The following is an 18,043-nucleotide window of genomic DNA, read 5'->3' as shown; positions in this document are numbered from 1 at the left end:
ACTGGATGACATGATTTGATTGTTTCTGGCATACACATTTGCATTGACATCCCCACCTGTTGCTTGTATACTGTATCACGATGCTATGACTCCCGCCTGCTCATGACCAACCATACCCTTCATCCTTGGACTATGATTACCGCGCTGCCATTCTGTTCATACTCCTAAAGTCAATACTAGCCTGATAATAATATATTTCATTGTACAGCTCCACCTGAATAAGATATACGTAGATGAATCCGAGAGTTCACCGGCCATAGCTCCACCGATGTCGGGCGGGGCGGGCCTGGATTGGTGACTTTTCCGCGGAAACATCTGGGAACCTTCAATTAGCATCTCTCCATTTCCCATCTCTTCCCCTCATGTTCTCCGCTACCTTTCGAGTTCTTTTCTCCCGTCTCAGTACTTCCTCTCGTCTCATCTCCTCCCCTCTTCACTCTTCTCTCCCCATCTCTCGTCTCCCATCTCGCATCCCATACCAATTCGTCACCATGTCCACCGGTCTTGACATCGTCCACACTGCTGGCGCCGCCCAGCGTAAGTGCTTCCCCCTCTCTCCCCCACTACATGCCATTGCCTCAAGATGCAGTGGCATTCACTTCCCCTTCCATACCTCTGATGCTCTCATTCCAAAAAGAACACTCCCCAAGAAATAACCCCCTCCCCCCAATGACCATCCTCAAGAGTTATCCAAGCTAACAGCAATTGAACCCAACTATAGCCGTCGGCCCCTACGTAAGAGAAATCCAAACCCCGCCGCCGCCATACCTTCCCCTCCTCCCCCACCAACCACCAATACCACCACAAACAGCAATAACAATAAACCAAACACTAACCTTAATCAAAAGTCTCAAGCCATCAAGGTCAACGGCCAGATCTTCCTCTCCGGTCAAATCCCCCTCACCAAGGACGGCGTCCTGATTGAGGGGTCCGTCACCGAGAAGACCCGTCTCTGCTGCGAGAACATCAAGGCCGTTGTCGAGGCGGCTGGCTCTAGCGTGGAGAAGATCTTCAAGGTTACGGTGCGTATTATATACCCTTTCTTTTCTTTTCTTCGTACCTCCACATTCTCTATGGTTGGAACGAATGGAGGGAGTGGATGGGGATCGTGGGTGAGGAGTAACTGGGCTGGGCTGGGCTAATGATTTGGGATGTATCGGAATATAGGTCCTCCTCGCTGATATGGCCGACTTCGATGAGATGAACAAGGAATACGGCAAGTTCTTTGCTCACAAGCCGGCTCGCTCTTGCTTTGCTGTTAAGCAGCTGCCTAAGGGTGTGCCTGTTGAGATTGAGTGCATTGCTCTTGCTTAGAGCGGGTTCCCTTTTTATATAGCTGAGTGAGTGTATATGAATGAGATTGAATTCATAATATCCAAGAACGTATGTATGTATGGGTGACTGAATGGATGGCTACTTTACTTCGGATGTCTTGCCGGACCCGGGATCATCTCCTTGCTTACCATGGACGAATTGTCGATAAGATCTCTTTCTATTCCATTTCTGGCCTACGATGTCATGAATCGGTCATGGCTGCTGGATTAAACGATTATGCTATTGTAAGACCACGCAACTTCCCAATCAACGATCAACCCGTAGGCTCAACGCTCCCTAAAGTGCAAACAAACTAGATTTGGGAATCATCACGTCCATATCAAAGAGTAAAGAAAAAGAGACGCAAGAGAAAACAAGGCCAAACAATGCCGCGTCATGCTGAATCGCAAAGGTGAGAAAAAAAATGTCAACAAGTACATAGAAGAACGCCGCGAATGTTGGTCGTACTACCTTCATCGCCGCCCCAGCGTCCCCGTCATCCTTCCCCCAGCCCCTGCCATTAGACTCTGCTTCACAATGGCATCTGCAGCTGCGGCAGCTGCCAGTCGCTCCTTTTGCCTGCTGCGATCACGTAGATAGCCCGCAGCTTCGGGACGCATCCGCAAGATTCGCAGGATCATATCGTCATTTGGCTCGGCTTGCGCCTCGCGCCATTTCTCCTCCTTCATCTTCTTCATCGTGCCGAGGTTGCGCGAGAGCATGATACTCTTGGCACGACGTGCGCTGGGGACGCCCAACATGCTGCTAGACCCTGCGGCACCCAGATGTGGTGGCGCCGAGGTCCGGTTCTTGTTGGCCTGCTGACGAGAGATCGTCGCAGAGGCCATCCGCTCAGAGGTGCGGATCAGTTGTTCAGTAGGCTCGAAATAGAAGAAGTTCAAGGTCTGGATCTCGTGGTATTTGGGGGATTTCAAGATATCGATGGAAACGCCGTTGGCTTCACCCGTCTCTTCGTCAATGGCGTGGAAGAAGTTGAGAAGAAGCACGAGCCAGCGTGAGACAACATCCACCTCTTGCATCGTGAGGGGCTTCTGGTGAGAGGGCTTGTCGGACAATGGAGGAACAAGCAAGCTCTCGATTGTAGCCAGCACTTCTTTCCATAAACGTGCCATGACCATCTTCATGGCTTCCGACGTGAGAGTCTTGTTCATAATAGCAAAGTTATCATTGAAGTAGTCAAAGAGGGGAGTCAGCGCATTTTCCACGTCTGCGTTCGACGGGGTGGCGGTGGTGGATTGCGCTCGATTGCGGTTCAGGAAGTTAGATACGCTTGAAATACTGAGTCCGCGCGACAGCAACGATTTCAGCGTCCGACGCGATAGACAGTGACTAATGTATGCGGAAAGCTGCAGATTCGACGTTAGCAACAGCTTTAGAGGTACTCCGGCGGCTCTGCTATCTTACCTTTTCTGTGATCTTGCGAGTCATGTCCCTCTCCGTCCGCTTCAACGTCCGGAACGCTTTGCCAAAGTAGAACTGGATATCGTCGCGTTCTCCCTCCATGCTCACGCGAAGTAGCAGCCGGCCTTGCGTATCCAAGTCAAGCCAATACTCCCTTGGTAGGAAGTCGCTGAAGTGGACCGGATCGAGCTTGATAGAAGTCCGACCCACATAGTCATGGTCTCCGACTGCATCCCAATCCCAAATGGTGGCGATAATGTTGACTGGGCCTTGCGTGGTGATGTCAACAGCATCATCCCATCGTGGATTGAGGTTGTTATAGATGATGCGGGTCTTGGCTATACGTTTCTGATACTCGTCGGCCAGCACGACGTAGGGATCACTTCCTCCGTTCATGTCGCACGCCTTCAGATCTTCCGCTTCGACCACCTTTACGGTGAAAACATATGTGGTAGACTTGCGAATCTTCTGGAGTTGAGGCTGAGCATGTCTTGCGATAACCTCTGCACAGCCATCCACATTGACCTCGTTTTCCAGCTTGTCGAGCTGCGTCAGGGCATATTCGACGTTATTCAGCTTGACCAGAGACTGAAATCCTTCATTAGCCAGGTAGACATCACGCCTCAATAGACGAACGTACCTCGGGAAAGAACTGAAAGGGTTCGATCTTTTCTTTGCTCGTCCATGCTTCCTTGGCCAACTGCATTATCCTTTCTTGAGCGGTTTGGTTCATAGCCGCCTCCTGATCGGGCGAAAGCCGATCCATCTCCTTAGCGAACATCTGCTCCAAGGATTCACAATATTTTGCCACTCCGCTTCCAATAGACCTGGACAGGGCCGTCATGAACTTGGCGTACTGGAAATCATCGTCCCACTCAAGGGAGATCATCTGCTCTACGACCTGGTTAAAGGAGCGGAAGATGTCAATCACAGACACACTGTGACGATTCTCCTCCGGAACCACTTCCATCGTTCCGTCGTCTCGAACGGCAAAAGCGTCTTGTCTGACTGCCTGTTCGACCCAGTCTGCAACCTTCTTATCGGTTAAGCGAATCCAGCGCCAGACGAACTCCTCCATTAGGCCTTCAATGTGGAACGGAAAGGGGACACTGCACACGCAGTTAGCATCGATGCGATGCAGAATGGTAGTGGTAGAGAGAACTTACTCAGGAAGGGCCTCCGTGAAAAGACGACGCACGTCCGCTAGCTGCTTATACAGATCGAAACCATCTTCAATGTTGGTTTCCTCACCTCTCACTTTCTCCATTTCGATGATTCTGACCACCATCTCGTGGGCATCCTCGGAGAATATCGGGAGGACGTTAGAGAGTAATATCAGATACGGGTTGACCCTAGGATTCAGTGAGCAAGCAGAATTATGCGTGCCTGGTTTGGAGGTGTGCTTACCCCATAATCTCTGGATTCTTCCGGTAACGCTTTTTGATCTTCTGCGCAAGTTTAGTGATGGCATCGCAGAGCTGGATAACATGGTCGAGCTCCCAGGATTCCGGCTGGACTGGGATCAGCTGCCCCAGAAGCTCTTGATACTTCTCGGTTGCTTTCTGTGCGAGCCCATCCTGCACGTATGAGCGGAAACGCTCGATGTCCTCCAAATCTTCGGTGTAGTTGGGATCCATTTCAATATGGTTCTCCAGTACGTACATCACCGGACCGATGGGCCGAGGTTTTCCTTCATAGCAATCCATCATCACATCATACAATTCACGCAGAAGAGCTTCGTGAAGAGAGGAAAGTATCTGCTGCATCAGAAGAAGGTCATGAATTGTCCACCTGTGCCTCTCATAAAGAACAGAAGCGATAAAGCTACTGCGCCTCCTGCCCTCCGCAGAAGGGGATTCTTTCACGAAAGTGAAAGCCGAATCGAGTGTATTGAGATCAATTTCGTTATCCACAAATTTGGACCGGACAACATCCAGAAACAAAACTATCCTGGAGAAATTCGGAATCCGCCACCGAAGACAGACCTCGTTAAGGAATTCCGACGACTGTTTGGAAAATAGCTTCATTGAAGGGACCTCGGATGTCGCCTGTGTTGCCTCAATATCGCGGTCTTTCAGGTCATGGCTCAGGGTCTGAGCTAATATAAACTTGTACATAGATCGGGGATCCTGAGGTATGTATGTATACGTATCGGACTCATCCGAAGGCTCGCCGCCGTCATCACCTAAAGATAGAGAGCTGAGATCCAGCGATTGATCTATGACATACGACGATGGCCTATCGGAGTTCGTCCTTGACAGCTCCCCCGCCGGATCCTGGTCACTACCATTTGGGTTAAATTGTGGAAGCGCACCCCCCGGGGTGCTTTTGGCGAGTTCCGGGTTCGACTGCACAATGGCAAGCATCATCTGAGACAGATCAGGACCTTCATTCTTCTTCCAGAGTTCATATGCATCCTCGTTCTCGAAGTCTTCCTGAGACAATGTTTTCCGAGTCTTGAGGTTTAGGTGAGCCTGGTAGGCTTTCAGGTCTTGAAGGGCCGCCTTCCCGGTCCAGGTCCCTTTATTCTTATCTATGTCTGCCTGAACCTGGCTCAAGTTCACGTCAAAAATCTTTGACACATGCTGCACAAGTGGCATGTCCTTAACATCGTGACTTATGGGAGCAACAACTTCCACAGTAGTAGAGCCGTTGGTCTGCACAAGATCTTGATCCTGGGAGAGTAGTTTGTTTTCCAAGACCGACAACCGATTTGCCAGTTCAGGTCGCTCCTTAGCCCAGTCGTGATCCTTCAGGATAAGCGCAAACAAGCGAACGAAAAGCGCCACGTGTCTGTCTACCATAAGCTTCCAGTGGTCATCTTCGGGATCCTTTCCTTTGCTCAGTTCCTTGGTGGCATTGGAATAGAAGATGAGAACGAGGTCTTCCGCCCGCCGGTCCTTCTCCATGCGCTTTTTGAACGATTGGTCCTTCAAAGTATTGAGAAATGCAGCGAATGTCCTCACGACCAGCGTATCTTGATATTCCTTCCGCTTCTCTTTTCCGATCAGGACACCTGTCAGCCTCTTCTCCAGCTCCGCGATGAACCCATGAGGGATGCGAGTGCTTTTTGAGTCCCGCACTAGGGAGAAATCGCTCATCAGGTCATGAAACGAGGTGGAGGCCCTCTTGGGTTTCTGAGGGACCGGAACATTCTGTACACGACGCGAGCGAGGCTGCAGGAGATGGGCGAGGTAGGCTACCCGGAGAGCATAGTTGTAGGCAGTCGAGGAGTTGACGGGGCGCCTACGGGACCCTGAGAGACTGCGCGAATGGCGGGATTCATTCTGAATGCTGTTAATCCGTCGGTTAACGCCTCGGGAATGAGTAGATGCCGTCGACATGAGCGGGGAGTTTAGCAACTCAGAGTTCTATCCAAGTCTTGCTGTGTTTTGAGTTTCGGGGGTGATATTGCGAGGGGAGTAAGGTGCGGCGGGCGGGACCATGGATGGATAAGAAGGGAGTCGCTCGCGATCAAACCACCAGCATCAGCTGGGGGAGAATAAAGGGAAATACCACGCAGGAGAGTCTTGTCAAGTGATCTCAATTCCTAGAACCGAGGAAGCGAGTCCAGACTGCGTTGTGGAAAGGTCTGGAGAATGTTGGCGGCTAGAGAGACCAGGTAGAAAGGGGTGGGTGTGGATGTTGTTGTTGGTGGTGGTGGTGGTGGTTGGCCTGGCTCTGCGGCATCTGAAACAGAAAAAAGCTCCCGAGTCGACTGACGTAGTAGGCGTGGGTTTGAGTCGCACCATCGCCAACCGCCGAACCCCTGTTCCAGAGAATGGAAATATTTGACCCATCTGAGACATGCACCCAGGGAGTTATTCAGATATTTCTACCTCTTGCATTCCATACCCGTAGGCATGCTATGGCTACTTTTGCGATCCTGACCGCTTAATCTACAATCCCACCGGCCAACTGGATAATCGGACGTCCGCTACAGAGAGATCGTGCTGCGGCATGGTGTAGCAGTGCCATCACTTAATGTAAATTCGGTCTCTTGCCCTTCTTTTCGCTCACAGTATCCTCACTTGTTCTCGCTCCCAATTGCCCATCTGAGCCCTTGCACCCATGTCGTAGCGATTCTTGCAGGTATATTGCACTCGGACTCGACATTCTACTTCTTTCATAGGTGGAAATGTGGCGCAAAAGATTGCCAATAGGATCGTAACCCGGAGAATAATTCCGCGAATCTGATCGCTGGGGATAGCCCCTTCCCACAAGCACCAATTCGAATAACCCAGATCCATGGACGCCGATAGGAAAAGAACTCGTATTGTATTTATTTACACACCGTGCAGAGAAAAGCGCAATCACCAGCTAGCCTCGTCGGACTTGCGGGCCTATATCTCATTCGTTAGCACAGAGCCGAGCTAAAAGGTCCATAGGATATATCATTGACGCACCGGAGCAGCACCCGGACCACCGAGCTCCTTCTCCAAGCCATCGGGATAGGTCTTGGGAACACTGGGCTTGTCGGGGTAGAACATGCTGACGACACCGCACAGTCCGAGGAAGGTTACGACGAAGGCTCCGACCTGGAGGAGACCTTTGCGAGCCGTGACGTGGGTATATTGTTCGGGACTGAAGACACCGAGAATTTCGTTCTCCTCGTGAACGGGCTCGCCAAAGTTCCGTCTCTCCTGCTTGTCCCACCAATCGCCGTAGGGGTCTCTGAAGGCGCGCTTAACACGGGGAGGGTTCTGGTAGTTGTTGTTCTGTAGGCCGAAACCGAGCGGTGTCAATCAACCGAGGCAGTAAGCAATTGGAGTTCCTAGTGCACATCATACCTGCAACGGATCGTCCACCTCCGCAGCTTTGAGACTCCGGACCTGTGAGAATGAGGCGCGAGGCGCGGTGTAGCGGGCGGCCACCTGAGGCAGGCGGCGGGCCAAGATTCGTTGGGACAGCATCTGGCAATCGCGGTTAGCAATAGGGTCAATGCAGCGAAGAAGCAGAGACTAGAGAAATAGGGAGGGCTCGGGAATACTGACTGTTTCCTGCTGTAGAAAATTGGGGGGGAATTGAGGGGAGGTGAAGTCAAGGGATGTGACCGGAAGGCTCAGACGGCCATGGGATGAAGTGCAAACGACTCGATGACGGGATTTGGGAGATTGTGATTGGCTGGAGAGACTTATTCTGCCTGAGGCGACAAGGTAGCAATGGACGGTACGGTAAACCTTCAGTACCAGAAATATTCAGTAATACCCAATGAAATTCCCGTCCAGCTCGGTATTGGGTCCTGAGGTTCATGGCAGCAACTGCTTACATACACGGCTTCCCCCCCCGTACTTGCAGCGTCACTGTATGAATGAAAAAACCACCTCTCCACGCAATCTTGCCATCCCCGTGGTTTTTCGTCCACCCGTCACGCCCTCGTGCCGATAACTATGCCAAATTTCTGGTGGCATACTGACTCACTTACCGCTACCCGTTGATGCCATTTTCGCCTCATTTGACCGCGTCCTCGTTGGGAAAACTGGGGTCAGCTGTGCACAGGGCCCCTGTCTCCGTGGTTACAAGACATGCAAAACGGCAGCCCGAACGGAATCTCCCATCAAGATGAACGCGTGACCCCCAACCTCGAGGGCCCTCCGACCGACCTGCCTGCGTCTGAGCCTCCGACCGAGTCGCTGAGCCGGGATTCGACCTCTGCCGACCTTAAAGAAGAAGACGGTATCACCACCGCAGTCGACCAGCTCGAAGAACCTCCTTCCAAAAAGCGAAAGCTCGCCGGTCCTTCCTCCGCTCGTCGCTCAACCTCCCGTCCAGCATCCCCCCCGTGGAAAAAGGCCGGCGTCGATGGTCCGACATCATTCATCCAAGATGGGAGGCGTAAGTCCTCTCGCGTTAACGCGATCCCGCTCCAGTTGCAAAGTCCATCCGAGAAGAGGAGCACGCGCGGCGCTCAGAATAAGGCCATAGGTCGGAATGTCTCCGGTGCTACGAAGGGGGTCGCGTCGTCTCCGTTGTCGATGTCCCCGCCTCAGCCGGAGCCAAATGGGAGGTTGGCTGGTGGCAGCGCCGCAGTCAATGGTTCCCCAAGGAACGCGACCACAAGAGGGTCGGCCAGCAGGCGCCACCAGATCTCTCAGTCACCAGCTCCCAAGCAACCTCACACGCGAACACGATCTTACAGCTCCGGCACGGCGCGTCGAGCGTCGAATATTGGCACCGCCGCTAGCTCCACTCGCTCGCATCGCTCCTCTATGAACAACGTTTCGACGACCATGGCGGAAACCGGTGATGCCGACTATGACAATGCAGATGATGATGATGAATATGGCCAGCGGGCTCCACGGCTACGGATCAAGGTTAAAAGACCACCCATCGGTATTCAGCATCCAGGCCACGTTCTAGCTCCGCGGAAGTATGGGTCGTTCAAGGAATGGTTAGAGAGTGATGACGGGCGAATAAGGGATCCATCCGTGCTCACACCAGCTGACGCACTCGAGGAGGCTCTAAAGCGGCGCCGAATAGCTGTGGCAGCTGAACCGGGCGGACTATTGAGTCCAGATGTTTGTTCTGCATACCTGCCCGAGCAACAAGAGGAACCGCCCCAGCAATACTCCCACCAAGACCACTTGGTCGCGCACGCTCTGTACTTTAAGAAGCTTCTCGACCAGGAACACAGGCGTCATCGAAATACTGCCAAGCTATTCGCTCAGTGGTGCGCGGACGCGTGGAGGAAGCGCAATAAGGATCCTGAGGACATTCTCCGGGAACAGCAGGAGGAGATGCGTGGGAAGCGCAAACAGCTGGCCAAGGATCTTCAGAAGATGTTCGACCTTGCGCGAGCGGAGGTGGACCAGATGCGCCTGGCACGCTGGGAGGAGGAGCGGAAGGCCGAAGATCAGCAAGCTCTGGATCGTGCTATCAAGCAATCCACAATGCTTTTCGAGAAAAGACGCATGGAGATTCTCGGCGAAGGTGGCAGTGACGCACCCGATACCAGTGATGCCGAGCAGGAGGACTCGGATGAGTTATCGGACGGTTCGGAAGATGAAGACAATATGTCGTCGACCGATTCAGAAAGTGAAGATGAGAATAATGTAGATGATGATGAAAGCTTGACGGCAGAGGAACTGCGGTTGAAATACGCTAATTTACCCAACACCAACAATGATTCTGACCACGAGTCCGTGGTCTCTGATGCTACAGCATTTTCCGACGAGAGTGACACCTCAGACGTTGATCGTTCTGTGGACCGTGCTACTGCGTCCCTCGACCCATCGGCAGAGGGGCAACCCGAGCTTGAAGATGTGGATCCCGTGCTCCTGGACGACAGTGAAGATGAGTCCACTGATATGGATGATGATATGGGCGACACCGATGAGGATGAATCTGGTGAAGTCGACTCCGACGCGGAGAGTGATGGTCCCGGGCTTTTAGGTTTCTTCTCTTCCAAAGACATATCAACGAATTATGGCGGTTCACAGAGCGATGCTGATGGTGGGGATGATACCATTATCAACGACTCGGATACCAAATTAGCGTCGGCTGGAGAGGATGGGGAGGAGGAGGAAGAGGAACCGGAAGAGGAACCGGAAGATCCTGATGAAGTCTCCCTTGTGCCAAACGGTCCGGCGCTAGAAAAGTCGATGCTCCAAGATGAAGAGGAAGCTGCTTCCGCGCCCGAGCCTGATCCAGCTCCGGCGTCCCCTTCTGCCTGCGACTCCGCTGTTCATCTAACTGCCGATGCTGAGCCCAAGTCTGCTGTTGATTCTGCGTCAGAACTTACTCCCGCACCTACCCCCGCCGCGGACAAGACACCTGATGTTGAAATGACAGATGTCAGTTATAACGAGGACACAGTTCTGCCCGACGCATCTGATGCGGTGGTTCAGAATAACCCGCCTGAAGAGCATGAACACGCCCACCACGAAGCCTACCAAAGCGGCGAGCCCTCAAGTGAAGCATCACCAGGCACGCTTGTCACCAAACCATCGGAGCCCGAATCCATCTCCTCGTACGAAACACCGGAGAAACACGCACCGCCCAGCGAATCCCCTGCTCCTGGGTTGAAGACGCCGGTGCCGCATCTTCTCCGAGGCACTCTGCGGGAGTACCAACATTTCGGCCTGGATTGGCTTGCTGGCCTGTATACAAACCACATCAATGGCATCCTGGCAGATGAAATGGGTCTTGGTAAAACAATCCAAACGATAGCGCTGTTGGCGCACTTAGCCGTGGAGCACGAGGTTTGGGGGCCGCACTTAGTCGTCGTACCTACTAGTGTGATTCTCAATTGGGAGATGGAGTTTAAGAAGTGGTGCCCCGGATTCAAAATCATGACCTATTACGGAAACCAGGAGGAGCGTCGACAGAAGCGAAAGGGCTGGATGGATGACACTAGCTGGAATGTGTTGATCACCTCTTACCAACTAGTCCTACAGGATCAGCAAGTGCTGAAAAGAAGAAGTTGGCACTATATGATTCTTGACGAAGCACACAACATCAAGAACTTCCGCTCGCAAAGGTGGCAGGCACTGCTCACTTTCAGAACACGAGCCCGACTCTTGCTAACCGGAACACCGCTTCAAAACAATTTGACTGAACTATGGTCGTTGCTCTTCTTCTTGATGCCCTCCGATGGCGATGAAGAAGGAATTGAAGGTTTCGCTGATCTCAGGAACTTTTCGGAATGGTTCCGACGCCCTGTGGAACAGATCTTGGAGCATGGCAGAGAGACAATGGATGATGAAGCGAAGCGAGTGGTCACCAAGCTTCACACTGTACTCCGACCTTATATTTTGCGTCGTCTCAAAGCAGATGTGGAGAAGCAGATGCCGGCGAAGTACGAGCATGTCGTTTATTGCAGACTCTCGAAGCGTCAACGATTCCTTTATGATGGCTTTATGTCTCGCGCACAGACCAAGGAAACGCTTGCGTCAGGGAATTACCTATCCATCATCAACTGTTTGATGCAACTACGGAAGGTCTGCAATCATCCCGATCTCTTCGAAACTCGGCCCATATCTACGTCTTTCGCCATGTCTCGCTCTGTGGTCACGGAATACGAGATCAAAGATCTTCTCGTCCGTCGGCGACTATTGTATGAGCATCCACTCACCAAGCTCGACCTTGATTTCCTCAACCTAGTGCCCATATCCCGAGAAGATATTTCTCGACGGTTGGCCGATGACAGTATCCGTCTTATGGCTTATGGTCCCTTCAACACGCTCAGGGAACGCCAGTATCACCGTACCAACTGGCAGATGAGCTTCGATGGTAGCACGGTGCAGTCTACGCTAGACGCTCTGGAGAATGAGTCCAGGAAACGGAGGATGGCAGAGCTGGAGAGATGCCTCTACTTTGAGTCTAAACGCCATGGTCGTCGCCCGGTGTACGGATCAAGTCTTATCGAATTCCTCACGGCCGACAGTAAGCAGCGGCCTACCGCCAACGGGCCGCTGCGGAAACGCTCCTTAGCTGACTGGTTGTCGAGCCAGTCGTCCGTCCTGGCATCGATGATCTTGTCCATTGAAGAACGGTCCCAGGCAATGGACGGATATGTTCAGAGATTCGCTTGTGTCACCCCTGCTGCTGTGGCGACTGGTATCACCGAGGCCGCACTGACTCCCATAGAGACGAGGTATCTCACGAAGAAGGAACGGTTCCCCCCATACGACCCTTTTCACGAAGCACAGATGCGTCTTTCGATCGCATTCCCCGACAAGAGACTTTTGCAGTACGACTGCGGCAAGTTGCAAAGACTCGATAAATTGCTTCGGGACCTCAAAGCGGGTGGCCATCGGGCTTTGATCTTCACCCAGATGACCAAGATGCTCGACATCTTGGAACAGTTCCTTAACATTCACGGACACCGATACCTCCGACTAGACGGTACTACCAAGGTTGAGCAGCGTCAGATCCTTACCGATCGGTTTAACAATGACAACCGTATCCTCGCATTCATTCTGTCCAGTCGTTCTGGTGGTCTAGGCATCAACCTCACAGGTGCTGACACCGTCATATTCTACGATCTGGACTGGAACCCCGCGATGGACAAGCAGTGCCAAGATCGTTGCCACCGTATCGGGCAAACACGCGACGTTCACATCTATCGATTCGTTTCTGAATATACTATCGAGTCGAACATCCTCCGTAAAGCTAACCAGAAGCGCATGCTTGACGACGTCGTTATCCAAGAGGGAGAGTTCACAACGGACTACTTCACTAAACTAGACGTCCGCGATATGATCGACACGGAAGACGTCCTCGAAGGCCACGACGAAGCCAGCGCAGCCATGGATCGGGTCCTCGAGAATCGTGTCGCAGCCAGTGCACGTGTCTTCGAACAAGCCGAAGACAAAGAAGACATTGATGCCGCCAAGAATGCCCAAAAGGAATTGGAGCACGCGGACGACGGCGACTTCGACGACCGCACACCTGGCCAAACCCAGGCCGGCACACCACTGGCGACGGGGCCCACGACGGGGCCCGATGAATCAACAACAGCGGGCACTACTCCCGGTCCGCAATTGCTCACCTCCCCGCAGGTGCATGCGGTTGACGAACCTGTTGACGTCGAGATCCAACCTGGCCATATCGATAATTACCTATTACGGTTTATGGAGTGGAATATGAAGGACGAACCACTTGTTTTACCAGCAGATAAGAGCAAGAAGAAGTCCAAGAAAGGCAAGGAGCATCGGCTCCGTAAAAGGCGTCGTTGATATGAATAAATGGAACAAGACAGAATTCATGCGGCACGCGATTGGAATGGATTGAATCGGTGGAATGAATGTATTGAGAGGCTAACGAATAGACGATCGATCAGGACTGGTCGACGTCTCTATGTAATTGTATTCGCATGATGATATTTTCCTCTGCTTAAAATCTCTCTTCTTTATATATTTCCTTGCCCTTGGGTTTATTCTCTTCTATCTGTCCAGTGCACGCATTGGGATTACTACCTTATTTGAATTTCCTTTTCTCCCTTCTATTTTCTTTTCCCTCTTACTTCTCGATAGTACAAGGTGATGGAAAGATTCATTCCATTGATGATTAGCGGGCGTTTTGCTTTGAGAGAGTATGTCTGGAGACGATAAAATCACCGTTCTACGTATCCTATTTCCCAGAAAGACCCAAGATGAATACTTTGTACATGCTAATACTATTCTTCTCTCCTTATCCCCATCCCTTCTCCCACCTATTTAGAGACGCTCCTGACACTCCATATGTACTTGATTATGATTGGTAAACCACTTTACGATGGCAATGGTACTCTCGGCTCCGATATCGCACCCATATGGTGCCACGAGATTATGACATAAATAGATGGGATAAGAATAGTATAAGGAAGGCCCTAGGGTGACTTTGTAGCTTCCGCTGATTAGTTGAGTAGAGAGAAGGGGAAAAAAATTGACTCATGTTCATTCGTTTTCGTTTTCGGTCAGAGATCCCGTGCGTCACAGTCATGACCATGTTTGAGCTTGTCCCGAAGACGTTAATCTGCATAAGGAGCCACTTTCGACTGGTCCAGTCTTCTGGGCTACAGCCACGAGTGTTTCCAATGTCAGGGTCTATTGCCCAACTTGTTGACATTTCCGAATGACGAGAATGACGGGCGTTGAGTGGGTAGCTGAGAGGGTTTATGATGAAACACGGACATCTGTGACGACCCCTGCATATTTTTCCCTCTCTCTCTCTCTCTCTCTGCCTGCCACATGGGTTTTGGCTAGGGCAGGGCTAGTCTCATACAGGAAGGCGATGCTAGCAGGTGTCTCTCACCATGTGGTTTGGGGGGGAAGGCCAGACTCTTGACACTCGTCTCCGCTGGCTGTGTCACATCACTCCCGTCTTGCATATGGCTGGACCAACAACAATCAGTCCCACGAGTGAGGATGTGCATGTTTTGAAACTCCGCGGATGGAAGTAGTGTTGGTATGAGTGAGGGTGGAGTGATGGTTTCAGTCATGTATATTAATTTGCCGATAGGAGGGTGGAACAAACTCTGAGAGGAAAGTCGTCGGCACCACCTCGATCCAAATTCCTTCGAGGGCTTGTGGAATAATACAAACAGTGAGGAGTAGAAGGAAGGCGAGAGGTCAGTCTAAGGTAGTTAGAGTTTAGATCCACATGTATGTACCCAGTACCTGAAGTCTATTTCTGAAACCTATGCAACTCAGGGCCAATGTGAACGGCTGCTATGTCTGATTAGGCAAGAGAAAAAGTGGCCCCGCGTGCATTACTATCTTAGCATGCAGACTATAAGATGGAAACTGGCTCCATATGATTCGTGCTGCTCAATAGACTAACCCTCTGTGGTCAGGACTGCGAACTGGTGTGCAGAGGAGAGAATCAGCGGAGATAATGCTTGTCTCGGCCAAGTCGCCTCGTGCGTACTTGCCCTGAGTTCCGAACTGAATTGCCTATACCCCCAGAACCTTTGGATACTTCCCCATCTTAGAAAGTTCAGATAGAGCGATGTGCGTACCATGGAACGCCGTTGATTGCGGGACTTAGGGGCTACCGCACTGCCGAGTGACTGAATAATCTGTGAAGAAATACACGCGCATCCACGTGAACTCAATCGGCAGCAAGCCTCCGATGACGCAGCGTGGTTTTTTGATCGGTTGACCAACGAGAAGGCCTTGATCGACCCAAGATTCTCCCGAACCGAGGATTGGAAGCAATTGGAGTCGTACCAGATGCACGCCCGGTACAACGGCTGTCTCCAACATCCGCCACGAGCTCGGAGTGAACCCTGGGAGGACAAGGCACGCAGACACAGACGGCCAACGATTCGTTCACCCCTTCACCTGACCAGCTCCTGATGGAAAATCCCCACTGATCAGCAACCTGGAGATGGGGGAAGCCGTCGAAGGGAATGAATGGCTGGCTGATCCGCTACCAGACCGGACTTCAGAAGCCCTTGGGTGAGCGATGTGGCCGACGTAAGGCTGCCCACGACTTTGAGTTTCCTCGTGGGCATGAACAAACCACGATAATGTCAGTTGAGCCATGAAGCCCCAGCGTACTTCCGAAAACGGGAAAACGCCCGTTTGGCGATTTTCGGACGAAAGTCTAAATTCTCCCCACGACGGAGATGTATACTGATTCGGAGAGTTGCTGAGTTTAAGCTGCTGCCTCTGCGAATCTCCCCCTCATCTCGGTACAGTTGCTGGACCTGGCGGCCTCAAGAGAACGGTTCAGGAAAAGATTGCTCCATGGTTATCCGGAGGGATACTAGCTCCGCGGAAAATGATCCTCGAGCTGCATTAGTCTGTGTGGGTGTGGGGAGAACCGTTGGGGCTGAAGGGAAATGGCGAGTGGTGATTGCTCGCTGACGGTGATTTGAAATTCCTAGAGTCGAGCTTAACCAATCGAACTACTTTAGTATTAGGATCGTTAGCAGTAGCTTTGGAGGAGATAGTCCGGCTCACTCCTAAACTGAATCAGACACTAGATAGCACGATGGACCAGGACTAACTAGGGAAGTGAACGGACTATTCCCTGTTATTATGCTATGATCTGCAAAGCGGGTCTTCGACTGGGGACGAGGAAATGAAAGTCCAGTAGCACCCATCGGAAGCCCAGACCGAGTCGATGTTGAGATGAGCCGGAGTAGGAGTGACAGCACAGGACGCAGAGTGCATCTACTCTGCGACCGCAAGGCGAGAAGAGGCCATGTGACTCCCTAGCGGACGATCGTGTTGCCAGTTCATTTCCACGTCCCATCCACCTACATCATGATCTTCGCCAGCTTCAAACGTCTGGATTCTCCATCGGGGGGCTCTGGCCGCGATGGGCTGAGAGAAGGATTGGATTACCCGGAGTTTCTTCGGCGCCTATCAGCTTCCGATATTCACCCAGCTTCCGATGAACGCAGCTTGCTGATTTGCTCACCCCGGGCTTTCTCCAGTGAGGGAGGGTCGTCATTCCGAGGAACACCTGATTAACTATCGGGATTAGGGATAGTTGAGGTGGTTAAGACTAAAAGAGAGTAATATGGATGTAACAACAATGACTACACCTTGCATGAGATCATCGTCGATTGTTTGATAACAACCTTTAGGCTCAGGATCAGTCCACGTGCGGATCCGACCGTAGGACACTGGGGACCATTGAGATAGCCCTTGGGATCTTCGCCCTGGCGATGGTGAAACGACCATTCCCCCAAAAGGGTATGCTGGCAGCTGGTCAGGAGTGAAAAGTGACTCTGGCCGTTTGAGACAGACCAACAGACCAACACTGACTGACCAACAGGCTCGGAGGAGTCCAACGAAAGTAGTATAGCCACCGAAAACTCAAAGAAATCCCCTTAAGGCCCTCGAAGAAGGTTTCGGAAACCTTGGATTTCGGATCTCAACATAAGTGCATGTCCGCCAGTCAGAACAGCGTGATTATTGTGTGCACGGTCGCCATTTGTTGGTTGGGAGAGGTAGATGACCTGCTCGAATCATGCTGGAGAAAAGCCGGGGGACTTCTGGGAGGAACATGAGTTGGAAAGCAACCGCTGTCCTCAGACTTGGAGATAGAGAGTAGTAACTTGCAGGGTTTGCTTTCCTTAATCCCTGGGAATTTAGAAAGGTAGGTGGAATTGGGTTTCCTATGCTTTAGCGTCCATATTAAAATTTTAATTAAGACAAGGATTCGAGATAAAAATATGAACCAAGCAATCTAACTATAACAGACGGAGTTCACAGCCTGCTTCACACCCCAAGCCTCCCCCGTATTCAGTGATTCACACACAAGTCCACTGCAATTAATCTATCGTAGACTTACCTGTACTATCTATAGCCCTTATCTGTCGCATAGATGCCCGCCATGCGCCCCATTGGGGCTGAGTACAGTATAGTTGTCGACTTCACCGCAAAGAAACTCCATACAAGTGTCAATTTAGCTTACTTCATAGTTAGTACTTACGTGCACTCAGTTGCATTGGCTGTGTCTACTAGTACGTAGTATCTAGGTATCCTGTTGCAGGGAACAGCGGATCTGCCATCCGGTGGGCGAATGACCTTAGACGCAGGTACACACTCTTGCACCGATAGACGCAGGGGCATATTCTACCTGCTAGCTTTTCATTTTTCTTTTTTTTCCTTTCGTAATTACTCCGGACCCAGATGCCTGAGTGGTGCACTCACCTCTCCTTGGCCTCCACCCTAGCCAGCCACGGTGACGGGAGCGTGAAAATCATCCGTTCCGAAGGCTCGCAGTCTGCTTTCCCGTCTGTACAAAGCGACTAGACGGGCCTATCGATGCTTGACGGGGTAGCCGACGAGATGCAGTAGTCCTCTTTTCTTCTTCTTCTTCGTCGTCGTCGTCTTCTTCTTCTTCTTCTTCTTGTTTTTCTTTT

General features: G+C 51.6%; 4 protein-coding genes across 4 annotated transcripts; 2 read left to right on the top strand and 2 right to left on the bottom strand.

Moving 5' to 3' along the window:
* Positions 1 to 362: 362 nt before the first annotated feature.
* On the top strand, positions 363 to 1,314 carry AKAW2_80997A (uncharacterized protein; the record flags this gene model as incomplete). The annotated part of the gene is made up of 4 exons (XM_041682080.1): positions 363 to 537; positions 722 to 735; positions 849 to 1,022; positions 1,168 to 1,314. 4 exons carry the CDS (start codon positions 363 to 365, stop codon positions 1,312 to 1,314), a joined length of 510 nt encoding a protein of 169 aa, XP_041548958.1.
* A 473-nt stretch (positions 1,315 to 1,787) lies between these two features.
* On the bottom strand, positions 1,788 to 6,080 carry AKAW2_80996S (C2 domain protein; the record flags this gene model as incomplete). The annotated part of the gene is made up of 5 exons (XM_041682079.1): positions 1,788 to 2,681; positions 2,740 to 3,324; positions 3,377 to 3,845; positions 3,903 to 4,088; positions 4,144 to 6,080. 5 exons carry the CDS (start codon positions 6,078 to 6,080, stop codon positions 1,788 to 1,790), a joined length of 4,071 nt encoding a protein of 1,356 aa, XP_041548957.1.
* Positions 6,081 to 7,049: 969 nt separating this feature from the next.
* AKAW2_80995S (uncharacterized protein) lies at positions 7,050 to 7,649 on the bottom strand (the record flags this gene model as incomplete). Its single annotated transcript, XM_041682077.1, has 3 exons — positions 7,050 to 7,079; positions 7,143 to 7,454; positions 7,527 to 7,649. The coding sequence occupies 3 exons, from the start codon at positions 7,647 to 7,649 to the stop codon at positions 7,050 to 7,052; spliced, it is 465 nt and encodes a 154-aa protein (XP_041548956.1).
* A 612-nt stretch (positions 7,650 to 8,261) lies between these two features.
* Positions 8,262 to 13,415, top strand: swr1 (putative SNF2 family helicase/ATPase (Swr1); the record flags this gene model as incomplete). The annotated part of the gene is made up of 1 exon (XM_041682076.1): positions 8,262 to 13,415. The coding sequence occupies one exon, from the start codon at positions 8,262 to 8,264 to the stop codon at positions 13,413 to 13,415; it is 5,154 nt and encodes a 1,717-aa protein (XP_041548955.1).
* Positions 13,416 to 18,043: the final 4,628 nt, after the last annotated feature.

The sequence above is a fragment of the Aspergillus luchuensis genome, chromosome 8 (assembly GCF_016861625.1).
Source record: "Aspergillus luchuensis IFO 4308 DNA, chromosome 8, nearly complete sequence".
Lineage (NCBI taxonomy): Eukaryota > Fungi > Ascomycota > Eurotiomycetes > Eurotiales > Aspergillaceae > Aspergillus > Aspergillus luchuensis.
The sequence above is the reverse complement of the archived record's forward strand: the minus strand, read 5'-3'. Positions and strand labels throughout refer to the sequence as shown.